The sequence below is a fragment of the Vigna angularis genome, chromosome 10 (assembly GCF_016808095.1).
Source record: "Vigna angularis cultivar LongXiaoDou No.4 chromosome 10, ASM1680809v1, whole genome shotgun sequence".
Classification (NCBI taxonomy): domain Eukaryota; kingdom Viridiplantae; phylum Streptophyta; class Magnoliopsida; order Fabales; family Fabaceae; genus Vigna; species Vigna angularis.
Genome location: NC_068979.1, coordinates 7,896,748 through 7,915,850, shown reverse-complemented (window position 1 = coordinate 7,915,850; position 19,103 = coordinate 7,896,748). Strand labels below are relative to the sequence as shown.

The window sequence follows — 19,103 nt, the reverse complement described above, 5'->3', positions numbered from 1 at the left end:
AATAGTACCCGTTATCATGGCAGCTTATCTGAAGAACTAGTCTTTGAAACCTTCCAATCGCCTGCAGATATGTACAATCTCACTTTTCAAACAACTGTTTCGAACAATGAAACACATTTCACGGAGACCAGAACTAAAAGGCTATTTTAATTTCGAACATTCATCCCCATATGTATTTGAAGTTCTTGCAGCCCACGCCATAAATACAGTTGCTATACAGGTACATCAAGTATATATCTTTGGATCATACCACGCTCTCCAGTATCGATATATGGTCTTCTTAAAGAGAGATTTTTCTTTTCTTTTTCAATAAAACTAGTGGATCTCATGACAAATCATGGTGGGTTCTCACATGGTAACTATCTTTCTCTATATTATAGAAAAAAAAGAGGATCCAAATCCCATTCACACAGTGAAAACAGGAAGGATAACATCAACAACAACAAATCACGCGTTGATGTTGGGAAATGAAAAGCCAAAGTGGCAGTTTCTGATAGTAGGATGGACAGCCTAAATTGAAGTCCAGGCATAAATTACTTGGAACTTTTAGCCTTAAATTCAGAAGCTGCAGCTTTAGCACCAGCTTTGGCGATGGATGTAGGTTTAAGAACACTCTTAGGGTTGATAGCCTTCCTGATCTTAAAGGCAGCCCAGGCAGTACCCAAAGCATGGCCAGCAGCAGTAAAGCCTTCACTCGTCGCTTCAGCTGCTTGTTCTCCATACCTGCAGTATACATACAGATTGCCAAATGCACTTCTGATTTGTTAGAGAAGCATGATGGCATCCCACTCGTGCTATATTTTATGCTTATATTATGAAAGTATGTCGTAAAAAATGATACAGTTTCCTAAAGGCTATGGTTAAGGGATCAAATTGAATATTATTTAAAAGTGTAACTAGCTTTTAATGTTTACTAACACATCCTCTACGTGATATCCAATAATAGCATTTCAGAGCACATTGAACAAAATCATTCAAATAAATAGAATTTAGATTACTTGCCCTTAAGAGCAAAGGTTAAGAAACGAACACGATGTACATTACTAATTCCTAATCACCCAAGGAATAAAGTATTGAAAGATTTAGGATTTCAAGATATTACATGCTAATACTTCCAATTTAATAATTGTAACTCTCTTACTAGAGTCCGCAGTTTGGATGGAATCATTGGGATATTATATACTAGAGAAGTCAAGATCTCCTCATTTTTGGTGATTATACATGGAACAAAATTTTAATTCACACTCCCAAGTATGCGAATCTAGAACTCTTGGTATGTAGTGGGTATTTTATAGACCAGTGCAAAATTACTTGTATGCCGTAGTCTCCCATAGTATCATGAGTTAATCACATCACATCAAGAGATATTGATCAATAGTTTAAGAAAGTAAATATTATATTATCACCAGACTCATTCCCTAATGCATAGGTATTTTACACTCTAGATAATGCATACATCAAGCTTTACCTGTGATTCACAAGCTCGGTTGTCACAGTCGATGACGTTGACATAACATTCTTTCCAGCCACTTCAACAGCATCACACACTTTACCTATTTACAAGAAATTTGAAACTTAAGAGGGTATGCAAAATAGAAAATTCAAACTTTTACTGGACAGACAGACTATTAAGTAATAACTAGCTAGGTAAACGATAAAAAACCAACGAAATAATGTTTTGCGAATCTTAACAGTTCAAATATAAGGGTCTTGATCAATAAATATAACTGACTAAAAAATGGTCATGGACCAAGATGGAGGGTCCTAACAATATTTACATGACGAATCAAGGAGATCTGATGAGAGGTAAATCACCTTGAGTTGCTAAATTTGACACAAACATTTAAGCACTGAAACACTTGCCGAGTCCACCCTAAAACTAGCTATCAAGAAGAACGAACAAAACACTTAAATACTCCACCAAGTATCTCATATTACCTTAATGTGGGACTTAAGCACCCTATAATACTCAAATCCCTATCACAGTCATATCAAACAGCATATAATCTTGCTACACTGATTCAAGAAATCTCAGACTCGCAGATCAAAGTGAAAAGTAAATCACTACGTTTATATGTATCTCCACAATCAGGTAAGGATGCTATTATTGAAGACGATAACTTTATCTGAGTGAAAAAGGAGTGACAAATCACATACACATGAATCTCCCGTGTGAAAATACAATGCCCACATCATCTATCATCACCATACCCAATTTCTAACAATGTACGCCAGGTCTTCACTTAAATGTTCTTCAATCCTATCCAACTCCAGAATTATTAAAGTGTATAGAACATAAAACAACATATTAGGATAACTAATCATTATCCTTGAATTTTTTTTTTCAGCATACAATAGTAACTGGTGGTAAGGTGAAAATGTTGATAAAAAATCATTGCGTTACAACCAGACCAAATAGATTGTAGCAGCAGGCGGAAATAATTGACATTAAGTTAACCATAACGATACATGCTAATTTATCTATTAAGAAACTTTTAACCTATTATGTTTTAGAGAACATTTTCTGTCTACTATAGTTTTCATAAATAATTAAAAATTTCACATTTTACTCTAATTTCAGTTCTTGAGAATTTGTACGGAAAATACAAAAAGCGGCAAATGTTGTTTTAACTAGTTCATGCATACGTTTTTAAAAACAAGATGACATTTCTTATATTATTTTGGAAAAGGAAAACAAGAAATGAAAACTGAAAATGTTCTATCAAACCAAACAAATTCTTACATGTTGTGAACATTGAAACAAAAAATGAAACAAACTAATTAAGAAAGGTTTTGAACACACTAAACACACTCATAAAAACAGAGTTGAAAAGGGAAAGAGAACAAGGAATAATACTGAATCTGAAATTATATATTTCGCACACATGTATCACAATAGATCATTACTATTTATAGAACTATTATAAGTAGTTAATTAACAGCCCACTAACTACCTAAGATACAACACTAACTGAATTATCTACTACACTAGACAATGCCAACCAACTCTGGTATAAGCATAAAATTCGCATGTTTTCTAGATGGACAAGATTTCTAATTCTTGAATTACAATTTTGATCAACAAAAATAATATTAAACTATCATAAAATCATTTGAGTAAGTGAGCCGATATTTTTCTTAGAATTTGGATTTAGGACCAAACTTAACCCCACAAATTGACAAAGGTCCAAATTCTAGGAATTACCTTGTGCTAAATTTTCAAGTTAAAACACCCCTATCGAGTTGATAATAAGGTTCAATATCATCCATGTGAATGATACGAAATCCCACAGGTTTATTCATGCGTCACAAAATTCAAAGTCGTCTGAAAGTCATGTTACAAGCAACTACCTAAACAATTGTGCGAGTCAAATCACAAATCAATGGGTTATCTCAATCTTCCTGTCATTTTATTTGAAAGATATTTAATATAAAACTATTGGTTAAAACGAGGAACGCAAGCATTTCAGTAGTAATAATATAGCTGACATACTGAATCCATCCAACGATGCAAGTAGAACTTCCCCCGGTAGAAAGCTGAAAAATTTCTTTCCAGCTTTTGAGTTTACCACTGAACCGGTGAAAAATCCAGACACTTTAACGACCCCAGAGAGGAAACCATTTGCTACTTTCTCTGTCATTTTAGTAACTCTCTTAACCCTGTAAAAGAAACGCATATCAAACCAAAGGTCGAAATTGTCAATTAAATGATCACTTGAACTGATAACACAAAAAGAGATACTAACTAAAACAACATAAAAAAGTAAGTGATTCTATCTTCCTCATTTAATAAAACATTTGTAATAGACATGACATGAAATATACTGGCAGAGCTAGATTTTTGGTAAATTATTATTTACCATTTTTAGTAAAACACATTAGCAACGTAACAAGTTTGTTGATTATATAATAAGTAGTTTAAAATTCAATGGTGATTTCTAATTAGTTGAAATCTTAAAAACAATTGCCACAGAAATGCATATAAATTAAATTCATTGCACATTCTGGGCACAGACGTATTACCATACTATTTGAAGCTTAATTGCAAAACCAAGTACTTAAAATAAGAATTCTTAACAAATTTAGTAACATATGAGGCAGACCATTCTATAATAAAAAATTTCACCAACCATCGGTAAATTAACATTTAATTGTAATACATAAAAAATGTAAAAGGCTTTTTTACACAATCATCCCACTATAGATTGACATATACTCATTCGAAAAATCTTAGTCTCTGTATTTAAAAGTTATATCGAAAGCGAATTCTAATTATTTAACCAATAGTATAAAAGATTTTCAGGTTGCTTCCAATTACAAACTATTTTTAGCACAACTTCCTTACAAACCATAGTGATAATTTCTGATCAAATTGATGACTTCAAATTTTATAATCTAACAATGTATATAAATTAAACTCCTAGTTGTTGATAATGTAAAATCTTTATAACAAATAAATCCTAACAATACATTTAATCAAATTCCAGAAATTCAAAAGTAAATTACCAAATTTTAACAAGATTAACCCGAAAAATCTGTCACACAACTGCCCATGTAGAATTAAGCACAGAAATCACAATGACATCAACAATAACAAGATTATGCATAACTAATAGCCCACCTCTTAATCCGCTTCAAGGTCTGAGGACTAACCTCAGCATTGGAACCAGGAGTGATCTTCTTTTTCATAACCTGATTCCCCCATTCCAACCTGTCCATGGTCACATCCCCACACCACAAGATCCCCTTAACCACATGTCCAGATCCTGCAGCGATCATCCTCGCAGCAGTTCCACTATAATCTTCCACATTGGGCGCCAAAGTCGTCCAATACGCAGCGCACCGCTCCTCCATCATCTCCTTCTTCTTCCCCGACTTCAAATCTTTCGGCGAAACCTCCTTCGCCACGCTCCCATCCAGAGCCTCCCCTTTCTTCTTCGCATTCTCCGAAACCCTCTGCACGGAGAAGCAACTACAGCTCTCCAAAACCGCGTCAAGCTCCTTCAGAAGCTCCTTCTGCCCCTTCGAAGCGATCGTTAACCCGTAGCTTAGAACATCCTCTTCCTCCTCCCCGGGATCGGAGCCCTTGGGGACGCGGAACGAGAAGAAGTAGTGCGAATCGTCGACTTTCACGGCGGTCTCATCCTTCGCCAGTGGCCATTGGATCTCTTCGGCGACGCGCGCGTACACGGCGACGGCGTTTTCTCCCTGCCGGAGGCGGATGACGGAAAAGTCACCGCACGCAAGCTCGACGCTGTAGTCCTTATCGACGAGGTTGAGGATCGCGCCGGGGATGCGGAGGAGGACCTCCTCGGTGGCCTCAAGCGGCGCGGAGGGGGAGCTAGCAGCGGAGGCATCCTCGGGAAAGAGGTTTTGAACGAGGTCGTTGTAGTCAATGGAGGGGTAAAGTGTGGTTTGCGAAGAGGATGAGGGATTGGTATTGAGGAGAGGCGAGGGAGGATCGGGGTTAGAATCAATTACCTGAGGATAGAGAGAATTTCTTTGATTAGGGTTTTGAGAAGCCATTGCTGAAGACTGAATTGCTGAAGAGTGAACTTAGTTGCAGTAATGGAGCGTTGAGTTTTGAAAGCGCGAGAGAGAAAGGAATGGCCAATAAAGAAGAGACGCGTGGGAATGAGACAGATTATAACTTCCACTTCAAGATTCCCGCGCGAATACCCGTAAGATTTCATATTAAACTTACTGCATTCTTAGTAATTTAATCTAAATTCCAAAGAGTACCTTAGCAGTGTCTATTTCTTTTTTACTTTTTTTTGTTACAATTATATATATATATATATATATATATATATATGTATAAGTTCAAAATTAATATTTTGAAATTTTTTATAAGAGAATTTTGAAAATTCTTCCAACATTCGAAATATTATTTTGTTTTTTAAAAGTATTTATAAATAAATTGTTTAAACAAATATTTGATTCGATATTATGTTTAACAAATGTGTTTCGGTAGAGATTTTGTTAGATCGAGACACTAACCTTTAACTTGTATGCTTCCAGTTTAGACTGCTCGGTTGGTTTCGGTATTGGTAGTTCGATGGACTTCAGTTTTAACTGTTTGGTCGATTTCGTGAAAACAAAAAAGAGGAGGCAGTTGCAAAAAGCACTCCGACGCTCAAGTTAGGCATAAGTTATGGAATCTTAGCTCTTAAGAGAGTCATTGTAGAGCTTTACTTCAAACCTAAAACCTTATTTATAGGATTTAAAGAAATCTGACCAATTATTTACTTCTTAATGGTTATTAAGGAAAATTTTAACTGTTTAACGGTAGTCGTTGTCACATTTATTGTGTCTTAACTCTGCTCAACGTTTGTCAGGACCGCACGATTGAGAAGTTTTTTCCTGCATGCTGACCGTTCAGTCCCTTAGGGTTGTATGTCGCCCTAACCGATCAGTAATTAATACATGAGCAAGTAACATAGAAACTCTCCTGCACCTTTACTATTCGGCCAACTATAAGCCTATAGTAACAAAATATGGAATGAGAATATTACATAAAAAAAATTGTTTGTTTATATATGTATATGAACATTTTTAAATATACTTTTAGTCTTTTAAACCTATAATATAATAAGTTTGCTTTTTTCTAAAATTTAAAATTATTTTTATGATCATATAATCAAAAAGTTATTTTCATCCCTCCTGTTCAAATGCTGCCAAAATGAATATTTATAAAACAAATACAACGATATTTCATTTATTTAGATATAATTTTGCTACTTTACTTCAATTTATGCTTTGGTCTTTTTAATCACAAATAGGGATGTTTGCTTTTCCTATTTTATAGAGTTCTCGCAATTTTCATCCAATTATTGATTTTGTATATATTTATTTCTAACATTTTAATTAATTTATTGTTTTTATGGTGCCTAGATGAATATATTAGGTTTATGTTTAATTGAACAAAATAAATAAGAACAAGGTATATTTTTTTGTAATTCAAACTTATTTGATAATAATGCTAAATCTATAATGAGAATGGATAGTGACTAAAAGTATATTCTTATGAGATTAGAAAGATTAAAAAAAATCAATTTAAAACTCATAAACAATTAAACAACTTTTTATTTTAGATTTAAGCACCTTAAAAAATTATTATATTTTATATGTTCCATGTACCTCCTCAAATTATTTTATTTTTAAATTATTTTATTTTCAAAACTATCTTTAGGTTAAAGGTTAAAACTTTTTTATTTTTATTACGAATTTTTAATTTATTTCTCAAATCCTAATTTTACTTCATTTATATTCCCTGAATGTAATAGTTACACCCCCACCCCATGTCAACTTAATCTTCTTCTACCTATTTGTACTTAATTTGATAGATCCGTTAGTCATCATGTTATCGGTTGAGTATCTGAAAAAATATTGTACTATATTTTTTTATATCACTGGATACTCACATATATATTTTATATTTTTAAATTTTTAAAAATAAAATATAAACTTATATTAGATTAAAAAAGGATTAAATATGTTTTTAGTCCCTAAACTATCAAGCAAATTTGTTTTTTATCCCTCTTTCAAACTAAACTACATTTTGGTCCTTCTCCTCAAGGAAATCATAATTTTTCGACTTTCAAAACTGACGACGTTAAAAATAAGCTGAGGTGGCTAATGGTGATGTGTGACGTCATTTTTTTCTGACTAGTCAACGTTTCCCACCTCCTCTCCCTCCCTCTCCCTTGACTCTACCACAGCCATCTCCGGCGCCACCTCCGGTGCCACCTCGATCACCTCCGTCGTGATCGCGAGCCGTCCCTTCTTTTCCACAACCGTCCCCTGGACTCGGATCTTGAAGTCTTTCATCTCTGCCACCGTGAAACTCAGCCCCTGGCCGTGGTGCCTCCTGCAGGTCCCTTCTGGAATTCCCCACGATCTGAAATCAAGAAAACAAAGAAGCAATGGTCACTGAGAGTCTAACAATAAAGTTTTCAACCATTGGGATAGGATAAAATCTCATTCAATATAATAATAAGTTTCTAGTGATAATGATTTTCACTTCACTTTCATTTCGTCCATCATTATCATAAAAACTTTCAAATTAGAAGTAGCTGAATGTTCGCACATCTTAATATTTTAAGATTTTATTTGCTTAATGTAGGAAATCTAAAATTTAACGTAACTACTTAAAACATGGAAAATATAATGAGGAAACTGAAACAAAGACATGTTAAAAACATAAAAGCACTGACTAGATTCTAAACTATGGTTTGAGAAACTCCATTTCTAGCAATAATAGAATTAGTCCCAATTTTATAAACTTAAAGTGAATGCAAGGAGCATATTTTAAACCGAAAAAAATTGGAGTGTGTAAGGTCAACTTCCAATATAGATCTCACAAATTATCAGTTCAAATGTTAGCTTTCTTATGAAATGCATTTACACTAACAATTTCCATATCCTAACAAATCAAGATGTATTCCAATGTCTTTTAGCTCGTGCAACAAAATTGAACGATGCAAATATCTCATCGAAATATCGGCCTCAGATATTTTAAAAAGTAATTAGCCACTCATAATTTGTGCTTTTAGAATTGGTCAGGGAAGTAATTAGTAATAAGTAATTAGCTCGCGATCAAGAGTGAATGAAATAAGTATAAGATCTGGAAGGGTGAATTCAAATTAGCTATTATAAAGTAAGAAATAATCATACTACGTATCAGTAAGCTAAACTAAAAGGCTCTAATAGAACAAAAATCCATCAAAGCATTAGATGACCCACACAACACCAAATCCAAAAACGAGAAAAACAAAAATTGCAAAGGAGGAAAACGTGGCCAGGGGACGATCGTGGCAAGGAAGGGGCGGTTCGCGATCACGACAGAGGTGTTCGAGGTGACGCCGGAGGTAGCGCCGGAGGTGGCGTCGGAGGTGGTTGTGGTAGAGTCGGAGGGAGAGGGAGGGGGAGGAGCTGGGAAAAGTTGACTAGTGTTAGAAAAAAAAAATGACGTGACACACCACCGTTAGCCACCTCAGCTTATTTTTAACCCATTAAAAAAACTTAAGTACAATTCAAATCAAATTATATGAAAAATTAATGCAAATAAATTTAACTTTTTTAGAAATTAAATTTAAATGAATTGCAACAAAAATATAAATTCTAAAAATTTAATCTCTTACAAAATAAATTCAATTTTATAAGTTTAAATAAAAAAATAGAAATATGTGAACACAAATTTTAAATTATTCTTAAATGATTAATAGGTTTTATTATTAATTTTATTTTCGTCATTCAAATTTAAAAGATTAATTAACTAAAATTTAATAATAATTATTAGATATAATCGAATACATGACAGTTTTATGTATTTCATCAACAAAAAATAATTAAATATCTATATTTGTTATTAATATAGTTAGGTAGAAGAAGATTGAGTTAACATGTAGATAGAGATGCAGCTCTCGCATAAATATAAATAAGATAAAATTAGAGTTTAAAAAATAAATTAAAAATCCGTGATAAAAGTAAAAGAAAATATAAATTTTAACTTAAGGATAGTTTTAAAAATAAAAGAATATGTAGTAAACGGTGGTGGAGGGTTCTACACTCCTAGGAATATTTTATCATGAAAAGATTAATATCCTTTGAGATCGTGAAAATATATTTAAATTAAATCATATAAATAATACTGTTTGCAACTGTAAAAGAGGGTTCGCATGTGCCATTGCTAAGTTTCTAAAGATCCGATTTCTCCTCTTTAAATCAGCTTTTCCTTTCTATATTTATTTTCTTTCTTCTTCCATTTTTGAATAGCTTTGTTTCTGAAACGAAATTGGTTTGGGAAGCTAATGGGAAGGAACGTAAGCCAGAAGACAGAGGAATTTCAGGTAAGTCCGTTTTTATTTTTCTTTCAAAAGCATTCTCGCAGGTGTTGATTTCATAAAGATAGCGTGTTATTTTATCTGAATTATGTGTAGTGCCATGCCATTCATATTAACAGTAAGTTTAATTTGCATAATTAATTGTCTAACAGGATTCTACAATAAGATACAGAAGATTGCAATGAACATGTTTTATGATAAAATATTCATATTGACTTTGCCATTTTTAGAATTTCAGTAGGAAAGTGCGAATTTCCATTGGACCAAGTTCAACTACAAGAGTGATTTGGCTGACAGGACCACCCCTAACTGCATTTGATTCTTGTCCTTTGTCCCCTTCAACCTTCCATGTTTTCTTCATCATTTTTGACCTCTCTTGGTTAGCTGATAAACTGACCTCAGTCAACTGCTTTATCTGCATAAAATAAAACACCAAACAGTAATTATTCCACACAGACAGTAGCCTCAAAAAATATCTAAATAATGATTCTCTAAAGAAGTTTGAGCTTCACATATAAAAACTTCAACAAATTGGAAATGTATATTTATTCAGTGGACGTTGAAGCTAGGGAGAGTTTTATGTACCGTTTTTGTGATAAACATTTTCTTCAATTCAACTTTGGTTAAAGTTGAAAGCTGGGCGTCTTCACCAGACTAATCACATTTAAAACAAGAAAAAAATTGATGAGTAGATTTCACATATGACGAATAATGATATATAGATATTGGTACTGGCTAATTCATATTATCCATTTATTATTATCATATTGTTCATCATATTTATACTTCTTTCTCATCACATTTGTGTTGTTCATGCATTATTTTCCTGAGAAGAGAGTATGTATAAAACAAAATGTGAAGTGGAAAATGATATTTGATATTGATTAAATTATTATACCTCATATAGATGTGCCAAACGGAGAAGCACCATTCCATCATCCAACTCCTGCAAAACTACCTAAGTTAGAGAGAAAGAATGACAGAGTAGAGTCAAGTGTGCTCTAGCAAGTAGTTCTGTCGGCGTAAGTGTACCTCAAGAGTTATAAGAGCTACATTGGGAGGTAAGCTGTAATTAGGGTCAATGAGAGTTCCTTTGGTCTCATGGAAGGCCTTCCAATTTCCCATGTTCTGATCAATAAATATCTTAAGAATATGTAATATGGCGATGATTAATCCATGAAATAGTTACCATTAAGTCATACCTCATGTGAAAACGCCAATAACAGTGGTGAATAAATTTCCTGACCAGTTGTACGGCGCCATTGTGAACCAGATCTAAGGTTGTGGATGGCCACATGATAATTTCCTCTTACCTGATACAAAGAACAAAATATTACAAAAAGGGGATAGAATTTCATAGACACTATGCGGAGAGCATTGTAAGTTTGATTATGGCTTCCTTAGAACTGGGTATCATTTTCCCTACAACTAGGAGACAGTTTTATATACAACAACCACTCAAACACAGTAGTTTTTTTATACAACAAGCACTCAAAAAAACAAGTTCTTGAACTGGAAATTAAAGCACAAGCCCATTTTTGAATTATACAAGATGTCGGATTCTAAAATTTCGAAAATGATTTATAATTATTTTCACTCATTTTCTGTAATTTTGATCAGCATGCATACATGCACATGCAGAAAAGGGGAGCATAAAACTAAATTTTCACTCAATCAATTATATGCGTTTGAACATGAACTAATTTGGGACATTGTTGTCATACTGTTAGTCCTTGACAATTATTATTTTGGCACACTTGTTCGTCAAGAGCTTCCGCTACTCCTTTGCCATCATCAGAAAGCAGTCGCCTGGAGTGGTAAAAATCAGTAATTAGTACTTGGTATACAACCTAAAAGTATCTCGTAGTTTAGTTTTGTACCTATGAAGCATAAGTTCCACCTGACCATCTTTTATACTGCCTCCTCCAGTTGCCCGATCAACTAAGATTGATAATTCAGATTTATTATCCTTAATATAAATTCCAAGATTGAGCTGAATGGGAGAAAAATAAGTTAGAAAAGTAGAAGTTAATTGTTCTTCTTTTCTTCAATTGGATATTGATTATTAGCAACCAAAACAAAAACTCCAGAAGAAATTAACCGAGCAAAGAAGTTTACTGGATAGTAGTTGCCTGCTACTGGCTCATTAACTTGAAGGGACCAATCTTCCCTATAATCTCGTACCTGCATAATTTTTATTAAAGTTAATTTTGTATTTTTTGTTAACCTCTGGAATACTGCAAGATAAACCGAAGAAAATTTGTAGAAGAGACTTACCCGTTTCAAAAAATCTCTTCCATTAGAATCAGTATAAAACTCTTTGTTTGTCAGCATACTTGTTGTCAATTGTGTGATTACCTCTTTCCCAACTCCATCCTCCTCCATAGGAATTGAACCAATCTTCAAAAATATGTCAGAATACCCTTATGTTATATTTCTTTTTACAACTTCACAATCAACATTATTAGACCACCTAACAGCCTCGGTATTTATTTAGTAGCTACACCTTCAAAATTAGTTATCTTTCACTAGGCTAGATGATGCGACTTACAGTGTATTCAATCTCAGCATGCTCTTTGTCTTTGTAAACCCTGGTAATCTAAACAAAATAAACAATAAACCAGTAAGTTCCTCACGCACTAAAAAAACTATGTAAGCAATTAAAGAGAATACCCATTATAAATGGATGAGTTTTAGCTCTAAAACTTCCTCCACTACAATGGTCTTTATGTGTTTATCTTTTGATTTCAAAATCCTTGTTATTTCTAATCTATGTAATGCAAATTGAAGACTGCAAATTAAAATGACCATTGTGAGATATCCTAGACAACGTTATATGCCTTATTGTTTCTCCTCTTGCAAGAATCCAATTCTTTTTCGACATATGTATTCCACATTATCACTTATCCAACTCAAGAAATAGGTTTTAAGTTCACCTCCACTAACTCGGGAATAAAAAACACCCATGGTCATATAGAGCAATTAAGAGTCTATCAGTTTCACTAACCTGGTAAATCCATGAACTAAAATTCTGATGAACCTCATCCACTAATGGTCCGCGGATTATCTTGAAGGGAACCTGCATTGCATCAAATAAATCAAAATGCATCTGTGGAAGCACAATATTTTGCTAGGAAGTACGTTCGTGCTTTCAGATTGTTGTTGTGTCGGACCTTTTCCGATATTAACATCTTCACGACACACTAGTTGAACACTCTTTGCTAGCTAGGTGTCTAATTAGAACATTATTTTTTGTCAATTCAAACAGTTGAACCTATACTTTAATCAGTCGAATACTTGAGTTTACATCTGACAGCAACATACGGATAAACACACTACTTTAATGTAATACTTTTCTACCACTTAAGAGGTTAAAGTATAAATGAACGTTGAAAAACATTGCCCCACATTGTGAGGAAAAACTTGTAAACACAGCAGGTGGGTTTCAAAATTTCAGAATAACTTCTTATTTTGTGATTCTTTTTTGATGAAACCAAGTGTTTCTATTGAGAAAAAATGTCTGTAATATTCTTTGGGAAACTCGTCATCATAAAAACAAATGTGAATACACATATAAAGAAGGCAAAATACCAGGAAATATTTATCGATGAACCACGATCTAGGTGAAATTAATAGCATATTCAACTCAGAAGTTAAAACATGCTTTTATAGGGAAATTTAGAAACTAAAACACTTCAATATTTGAGTTAACCAGTTAGAGGTAGAAACTTACTGATTTTGAAACAATATTTGGAGGGGAATCGGGACGAAAAGTATATGCACCAGAATCCTGGAGGAATAACAAAGCTGATATTGTAGCATACTTCGAACAATAGTAAGTGTTGTTCTTAAAATACAAAATCATAGACCTACACTTACACTAGAATTATACCAGAGATAGCTTTGCTGAATTGGTACATCTACCTGAAAAAATATTTGAAAAAACATGAAAATTCTTCGGTAAAAATCTGCACCCTTCAAAATATATCTCGAAATAGTGTTAATTAACTGAATATATGAAGAAACACATTCATATAATTAGCCCTTTTTGGAATATTAATCTTCTGGGCGAATTAGGTTTCAAAATTACTTACTCCAGTTCTGGAATTATGCATGCGTATGAGTTGTCCAGACTTTGAAGAAAAAGACAGCTTCAAATTTCCAGGTCCTACTTCAATTGTATCGTTTCTCTGACTGGTGGTGAGGTGCGAAAGAAATCCCTTTCTGCTTTCAACTAATTAAATTGAAACACAAGTAAAGGATATGAAATATGAAAGTGCTGAAAATTAACATTTACATAATGTTGGTATAAAAATTGAATTCAATTAGAGTTAAGTATTGTTTTTAGAAACTTTGGAGAAAAGATGAAAAGAAAAATAGAAAATTACGAGTATGGCAATCAAATGTGTATCCAGTTAGCATTCTGAGCATGGTATTAGACTTTGAAGTTAGAAAAAGGAAAAGGGCAAAGCTTAACAATACCTTTTCTTTCTGTTTTAGAAATGAAATACGTACTCCATCCAAGTGGAGGTACTGAAGCCTGAAACATAAGCCAGTACTTTGGGGCTTGTTTTGGTGACACCCCAAGATAGGCTTTGACGTAGATTTCTCTTAAATTTGCTGTAACACTATCCACTTCTATGTATTGTGTTTGAACTTGATTTCCCAATGAATCTTTGACAACAAGGTTTGCGTCATTAACCTAATGCAAACGATAATACCCTTCAGATGTAAGTTGGATGAAGTACAGAAAATTTAATGAAACAATTAAGAGAAGCATTGCATTTGAGCACAGTGAAAAATGCAGAAAGTGAGCATTACAGTATAACGCCACTTAAATATGGTAAACTTAGAAGAAAGTCCAATAAGTTATGACGTGAAATAGCACTTGGTTTATTTTATGATACCAAAAGCAAGCAAATTAATAGATACTCACTGGAATTCTTACAATGTCTGAACGATTCCATCCAAGTGGGTTATACACCACTAGTACCTGGCAGCAATCGTTAGCACGTTATAAGCAAAAATGTTAACCAAAAATTCTAAACAAAATATGGTAACATACCAAACTATTCGCTTGTGTAATACTGTCTTCTGTTGGTGGACAGTAACTAATGTTGAGTAATTGACACTGTCAAATCAAACAATATATGGAAAAACATATTAAAATTCATAATCTACAAGGACAAGGCTTACAGAAGCCGCAAAAGAAAAGAACAGTCCTAAAATTAAACCAGTAGCTCCCATGGTACCAGAACCTTCTTCAACAAGTTAATATGATTTTGTAGGTTACGTGAACCATGGCATTTGAGTCCAATGTTTAAAGCATTCTACTAGGAATAGAGACATAATAGAATGTTAAGTTTGTTGTATAAATATTACCTGGGAAAATGCCGATGTGGGTGCTGTGCATTTCTTGCTAGTAAGGCAATACAAAGAGGAACTAACAACTTCCTCAGCCTACAAGAAATCATTGATTTTATAATATTTGACTGACACAAAAATACCAAAATAGGACATCAAATACAGTATGGAGAGTTAAATTTTGAAAGAGTTAATCTCCTGACCCTTGAGGCTCCAATGGCAAGTCGTTTTGCATAGTCATCAGTTGTGTGTTGCTTGGCAGTGCCAGAGACAGCATCATGATGCTGTGCAATGGCCAGAGCATCTCCAAGGTCTGAAGTGTAGTTTACAGTGGATTTCTTTCCCGCAAAAAATTCAAGTTGGCGTGCTGCCTATATATAAATATTAACATTTAGCAAAGGTTTCAGGTTTGCTTAGAATTGCTGAAGAGAAGCAAGCATGATATTTATATAATCCACCCTAGTTCATTTGATTAGAAAATCTAACTAACAACATGTGAAGCCAATGTTAATTATACCAAATAGTATCCACTTAGGATCCTAACATATCGCTTAAAGGCTGGGCGACTGCTGTAATAGCCTGTCCAATAACCATGTGGATCATCTGCATACCTATGATAAAAATCATCATCAATCATCAACAATCAATCTTTTGTTTGTACATAAGCATATATCAGATTATAAGCTACTTCATTAACAAAACAAGTCGATCCATACGGGAAGTAATCATCAATTTTGAGTGGCCATTGTTGATTTGCAGCATTTTTTGCATCAGTGTAAATAGATGGGGTAGAATATAAAGCATTCACTCTGCCATCCTGACAACATCAAAACAAGCAGAAACATGTGTTTATTGCCTGATCATGATACAAAACAACGTACAGAAGTGGGTTGTTTTGTGTCCTTCTCAAACACAAACCTTGTTAACATGGTGAACTAGTTTATCCATTTGCTTGAACCAACTCTCTGCATATTGGTACTGGAAATCATCGCCCATTGTCCACATGATATGGTTCGTCCTAGTCACATTTGCCTATTATTGACGCAATCAAATTAAGAACAGGAAATCGTTTTCTTTTTCTTTTATTTCTAATGAAACTACAGTGTGTAATAGCAGAAGATACTGTAGTGAAGGAGCCTACTTGTGTGATAGCAGCAGCGATGAAGTCCTGGACTCGCTGTTCCACATTGTAATCAGATAGAAGGGGATCATCCTGCAGTCGTCAATTGTAACATACAGTGAGCAATGTGCTTTAACCAAATAAATATGCAGCACAACATTCGCAATGATCAGGTTTTAGTGGTAAAATGTAAGAACCTGTATGGGAACAAAGTCGTCATTGACTTCAAAATGGAAGTTTTTCGGTGGACCGTAATGAACAGGAAAAGTGTTGGAAAAAATCTGTTGAAGATGCAAAAGGTAAATTAAAAAGTTGAAGTAGTTTTGTTAATGAGAAAATATGACTTAACACAACCAAACCTGGGCTGAAGAGCCAAATGTCTTGGAGCCACGCCACACAGCTTCAAGAGTTTTATCAACTTTGCGTTTTTCTCTGTCCTGATAATCAATCCTAGCGAAGTGCACTGAATCAAAACCAAGCTGCAGGGATAGTTGAAAGCATATTAGTCATTTGGGGTGTTATTACGATATCAATTCATAAAAAGGAAAATGTGAATTGACATGACACGGCAAGGCATTGATCAGTATAATTATTTTAGCGAAAATGAAGTGACAGAAAGTGAAGAGAGGAACCTCAGCACCAAGCAAATAAGCTTGAACAGCAGAATGTCCAAAGGGATCAATCTGCCACCCTGAACGAGGGACCTTGTTGAATTGGTTTTTGATGAAGCGGTGACCTAGAGTGGTTTGATCAATCATGTCTACGTAGTGAGTAGTTGCTTCATCATGCATGCACCAACCACCATTTCTACATCACAGTAACACATCACACTCACTTCAACTTACTATATGTAATTGAATGACTCAGATTTATATTCTTCTCAGTTCCACACAACTACGTGTTCTTAGTTCATAGAACCTTTTTTCACAAACAGATAGATAAACAATTAGAGGTAACACATCATATCTTTCACTCATAACTCAGATCAGAATCAACGTACACAAATTCTAGCTGGCCAGCATCCACTAGCTTTGTCACTTGCGCTTGTGTTTCTGGAGTTTGTTCCACCCACCATCTATGGAAAAATGCCTGTCATTCACATGGAATTCAGTTTATTCTTTCAATCCAATAAGAAAAGAGTTCCATGTAAAGATAGTGATTTTGACATCATTTTAACATGGTTTTATGTAATTTTGTCAGTAAAAGGTACAAAATCTCCAAAAACTGAACTGAAACATTATAGTAGACACCAACTCCAATGTTTTACCATCTCAGCGAATACGAACTTTCTGTTTTGGTCACGCTGCAGGGACATAACCACCGAATCCAGCACATTCTCCACACATGCCCCCTGAAAATAAATTAACCATAAAAAAACATACACACACATAATTTCAACAAAATGCAACACACAATTGATTATATGACTCCAACCTGAATTGTATGGTTGGACCCAACATAGTATTGATCAACAGTCTTGAGCCAGCCAACATCATCATGGGAATGAGGAACGAGATGAACATTCAATTTGCCTGGCACAATACTTGCTCCAGTGTTGTATTTGACACAAACTACGGAGCCACATGAATAAAGCAGGAGAATAACACAGAAACACTCTGAAACTATAGTCATTCTCTCTGACATTTTTCACCTCTGAATGGATAGGCTTGAGAAGGATTGGATTGTGAAGTGCATGAATTTTCAGCCTTCACACTTCAATGAATAAGTAGAGACTGCAAAAATAAGTCTGCATATTAAATTTGACTATCTCATCATTTTGAGTATTTTTCAATTCCTATTTGGAATATGTTCATTTAAGAATTTCTTTAACTATCCCCACCTTTTAATTTTCTGTCATAATTATAATAAGATGACAGTTATTTTGCACACAGAAAGAAAAAGTTGGTCAATGAATTAGAGGAACGATATAATTAATAGTAGTCTCATTTTGTTGATAAATTAAATAGATAGTATTTAGATAACTTAAAAGAAATTAAGTATTTAATAGAGACATATTTTTATAATATTAATTAAAAATATTTAAATTAATAATATACTTAAAACTTGATTAAGTTTCTAGAATTTACTACATTTTTTTTATAAAACTTATGTTAGACGTACTTTGACATATCAGCCATCTTCACGTACCAAAGAACTTATATCATTTCTTATCATATAAAATCATTGATTACAATTAAAGATAACTACTAGTATAAACATTACAAGCAAAACTCAAGAAAAATTCATTAAAAAAATAATATATTTAAAATAACTGAGGATTTATGAGGGTTATAAAAGATGTTATAATAAATAAGTAACTGATGAATAGTCTTAAATGCTCTTAAATATTACACCATTAAATATTCAGAAAAATTTTCATAAAAGTTTAAAATATTTTAATATATTAAAAATAATCATATGAAAGGAAAATATCTTATTAACAAGATATAAGTAATGATTTTTTTTAATAAAATACGGAGATAAGGACAGATATATACATAATTGTCGTGTTTTGTTCTCATATTTATTATTTATATTCCTTTAGTATTTTTATTTATTAATTATTTTTTTACATGAAAATGTCTGATTTGTAGAGTTTTAAGGATTGAATAGCATAAACATTTTTTTTATTAGATAATGTAAAAACTTTTATTTTTTATATTCTCTTTCATTTTTAAATTTTGTTTTATTTAAAGAACTTTGTGTTCGGTCAAACAAATTTCATTATCTTTTTATTGAATAATTAATTTGATATTTAAAAAGTTTTTCTTATT

At 33.4% G+C, this 19,103-nt stretch overlaps 2 protein-coding genes and 1 long non-coding RNA gene across 6 annotated transcripts; 1 reads left to right on the top strand and 2 right to left on the bottom strand.

Moving 5' to 3' along the window:
- Positions 1 to 125: 125 nt before the first annotated feature.
- On the bottom strand, positions 126 to 5,623 carry LOC108321292 (protein EARLY-RESPONSIVE TO DEHYDRATION 7, chloroplastic). The gene is made up of 4 exons (XM_017552998.2): positions 4,622 to 5,623; positions 3,494 to 3,660; positions 1,469 to 1,553; positions 126 to 723 (listed from the first exon to the last, which is right to left on the bottom strand). Exons 1-4 carry the CDS (start codon positions 5,524 to 5,526, stop codon positions 534 to 536), a joined length of 1,347 nt encoding a protein of 448 aa, XP_017408487.1. The 5' UTR covers positions 5,527 to 5,623; the 3' UTR covers positions 126 to 533.
- A 4,030-nt stretch (positions 5,624 to 9,653) lies between these two features.
- LOC128194311 (uncharacterized) lies at positions 9,654 to 11,321 on the top strand. Its single transcript, XR_008245684.1, has 2 exons — positions 9,654 to 9,851; positions 10,753 to 11,321. It is a non-coding gene; the product is annotated as an uncharacterized LOC128194311 (long non-coding RNA).
- LOC108321247 (alpha-mannosidase) lies at positions 9,958 to 18,086 on the bottom strand. Of its 4 annotated transcripts, XM_052869577.1 has the most exons (30): positions 17,981 to 18,086; positions 17,764 to 17,900; positions 17,597 to 17,680; positions 17,330 to 17,418; positions 16,962 to 17,136; positions 16,689 to 16,808; positions 16,527 to 16,610; positions 16,351 to 16,422; positions 16,128 to 16,241; positions 15,926 to 16,026; positions 15,727 to 15,820; positions 15,413 to 15,580; positions 15,228 to 15,305; positions 14,911 to 14,976; positions 14,782 to 14,838; positions 14,328 to 14,547; positions 13,940 to 14,079; positions 13,725 to 13,769; positions 13,579 to 13,635; positions 12,853 to 12,924; positions 12,397 to 12,444; positions 12,123 to 12,245; positions 11,964 to 12,029; positions 11,726 to 11,838; positions 11,570 to 11,654; positions 11,048 to 11,158; positions 10,878 to 10,973; positions 10,744 to 10,791; positions 10,431 to 10,499; positions 9,958 to 10,260 (listed from the first exon to the last, which is right to left on the bottom strand). In XM_052869577.1, the coding sequence occupies exons 3-30, from the start codon at positions 17,642 to 17,644 to the stop codon at positions 10,072 to 10,074; spliced, it is 2,748 nt and encodes a 915-aa protein (XP_052725537.1). In that variant the 5' UTR covers positions 17,645 to 17,680; positions 17,764 to 17,900; positions 17,981 to 18,086; the 3' UTR covers positions 9,958 to 10,071. The 4 variants fall into 4 exon arrangements, with proteins under 4 accessions (XP_052725537.1, XP_017408431.1, XP_052725538.1 ...); XM_017552942.1 differs by having other exon boundaries at positions 17,764 to 18,086; XM_052869578.1 differs by lacking the exons at positions 17,597 to 17,680; positions 17,764 to 17,900; positions 17,981 to 18,086 and having other exon boundaries at positions 17,332 to 17,404.
- Positions 18,087 to 19,103: the final 1,017 nt, after the last annotated feature.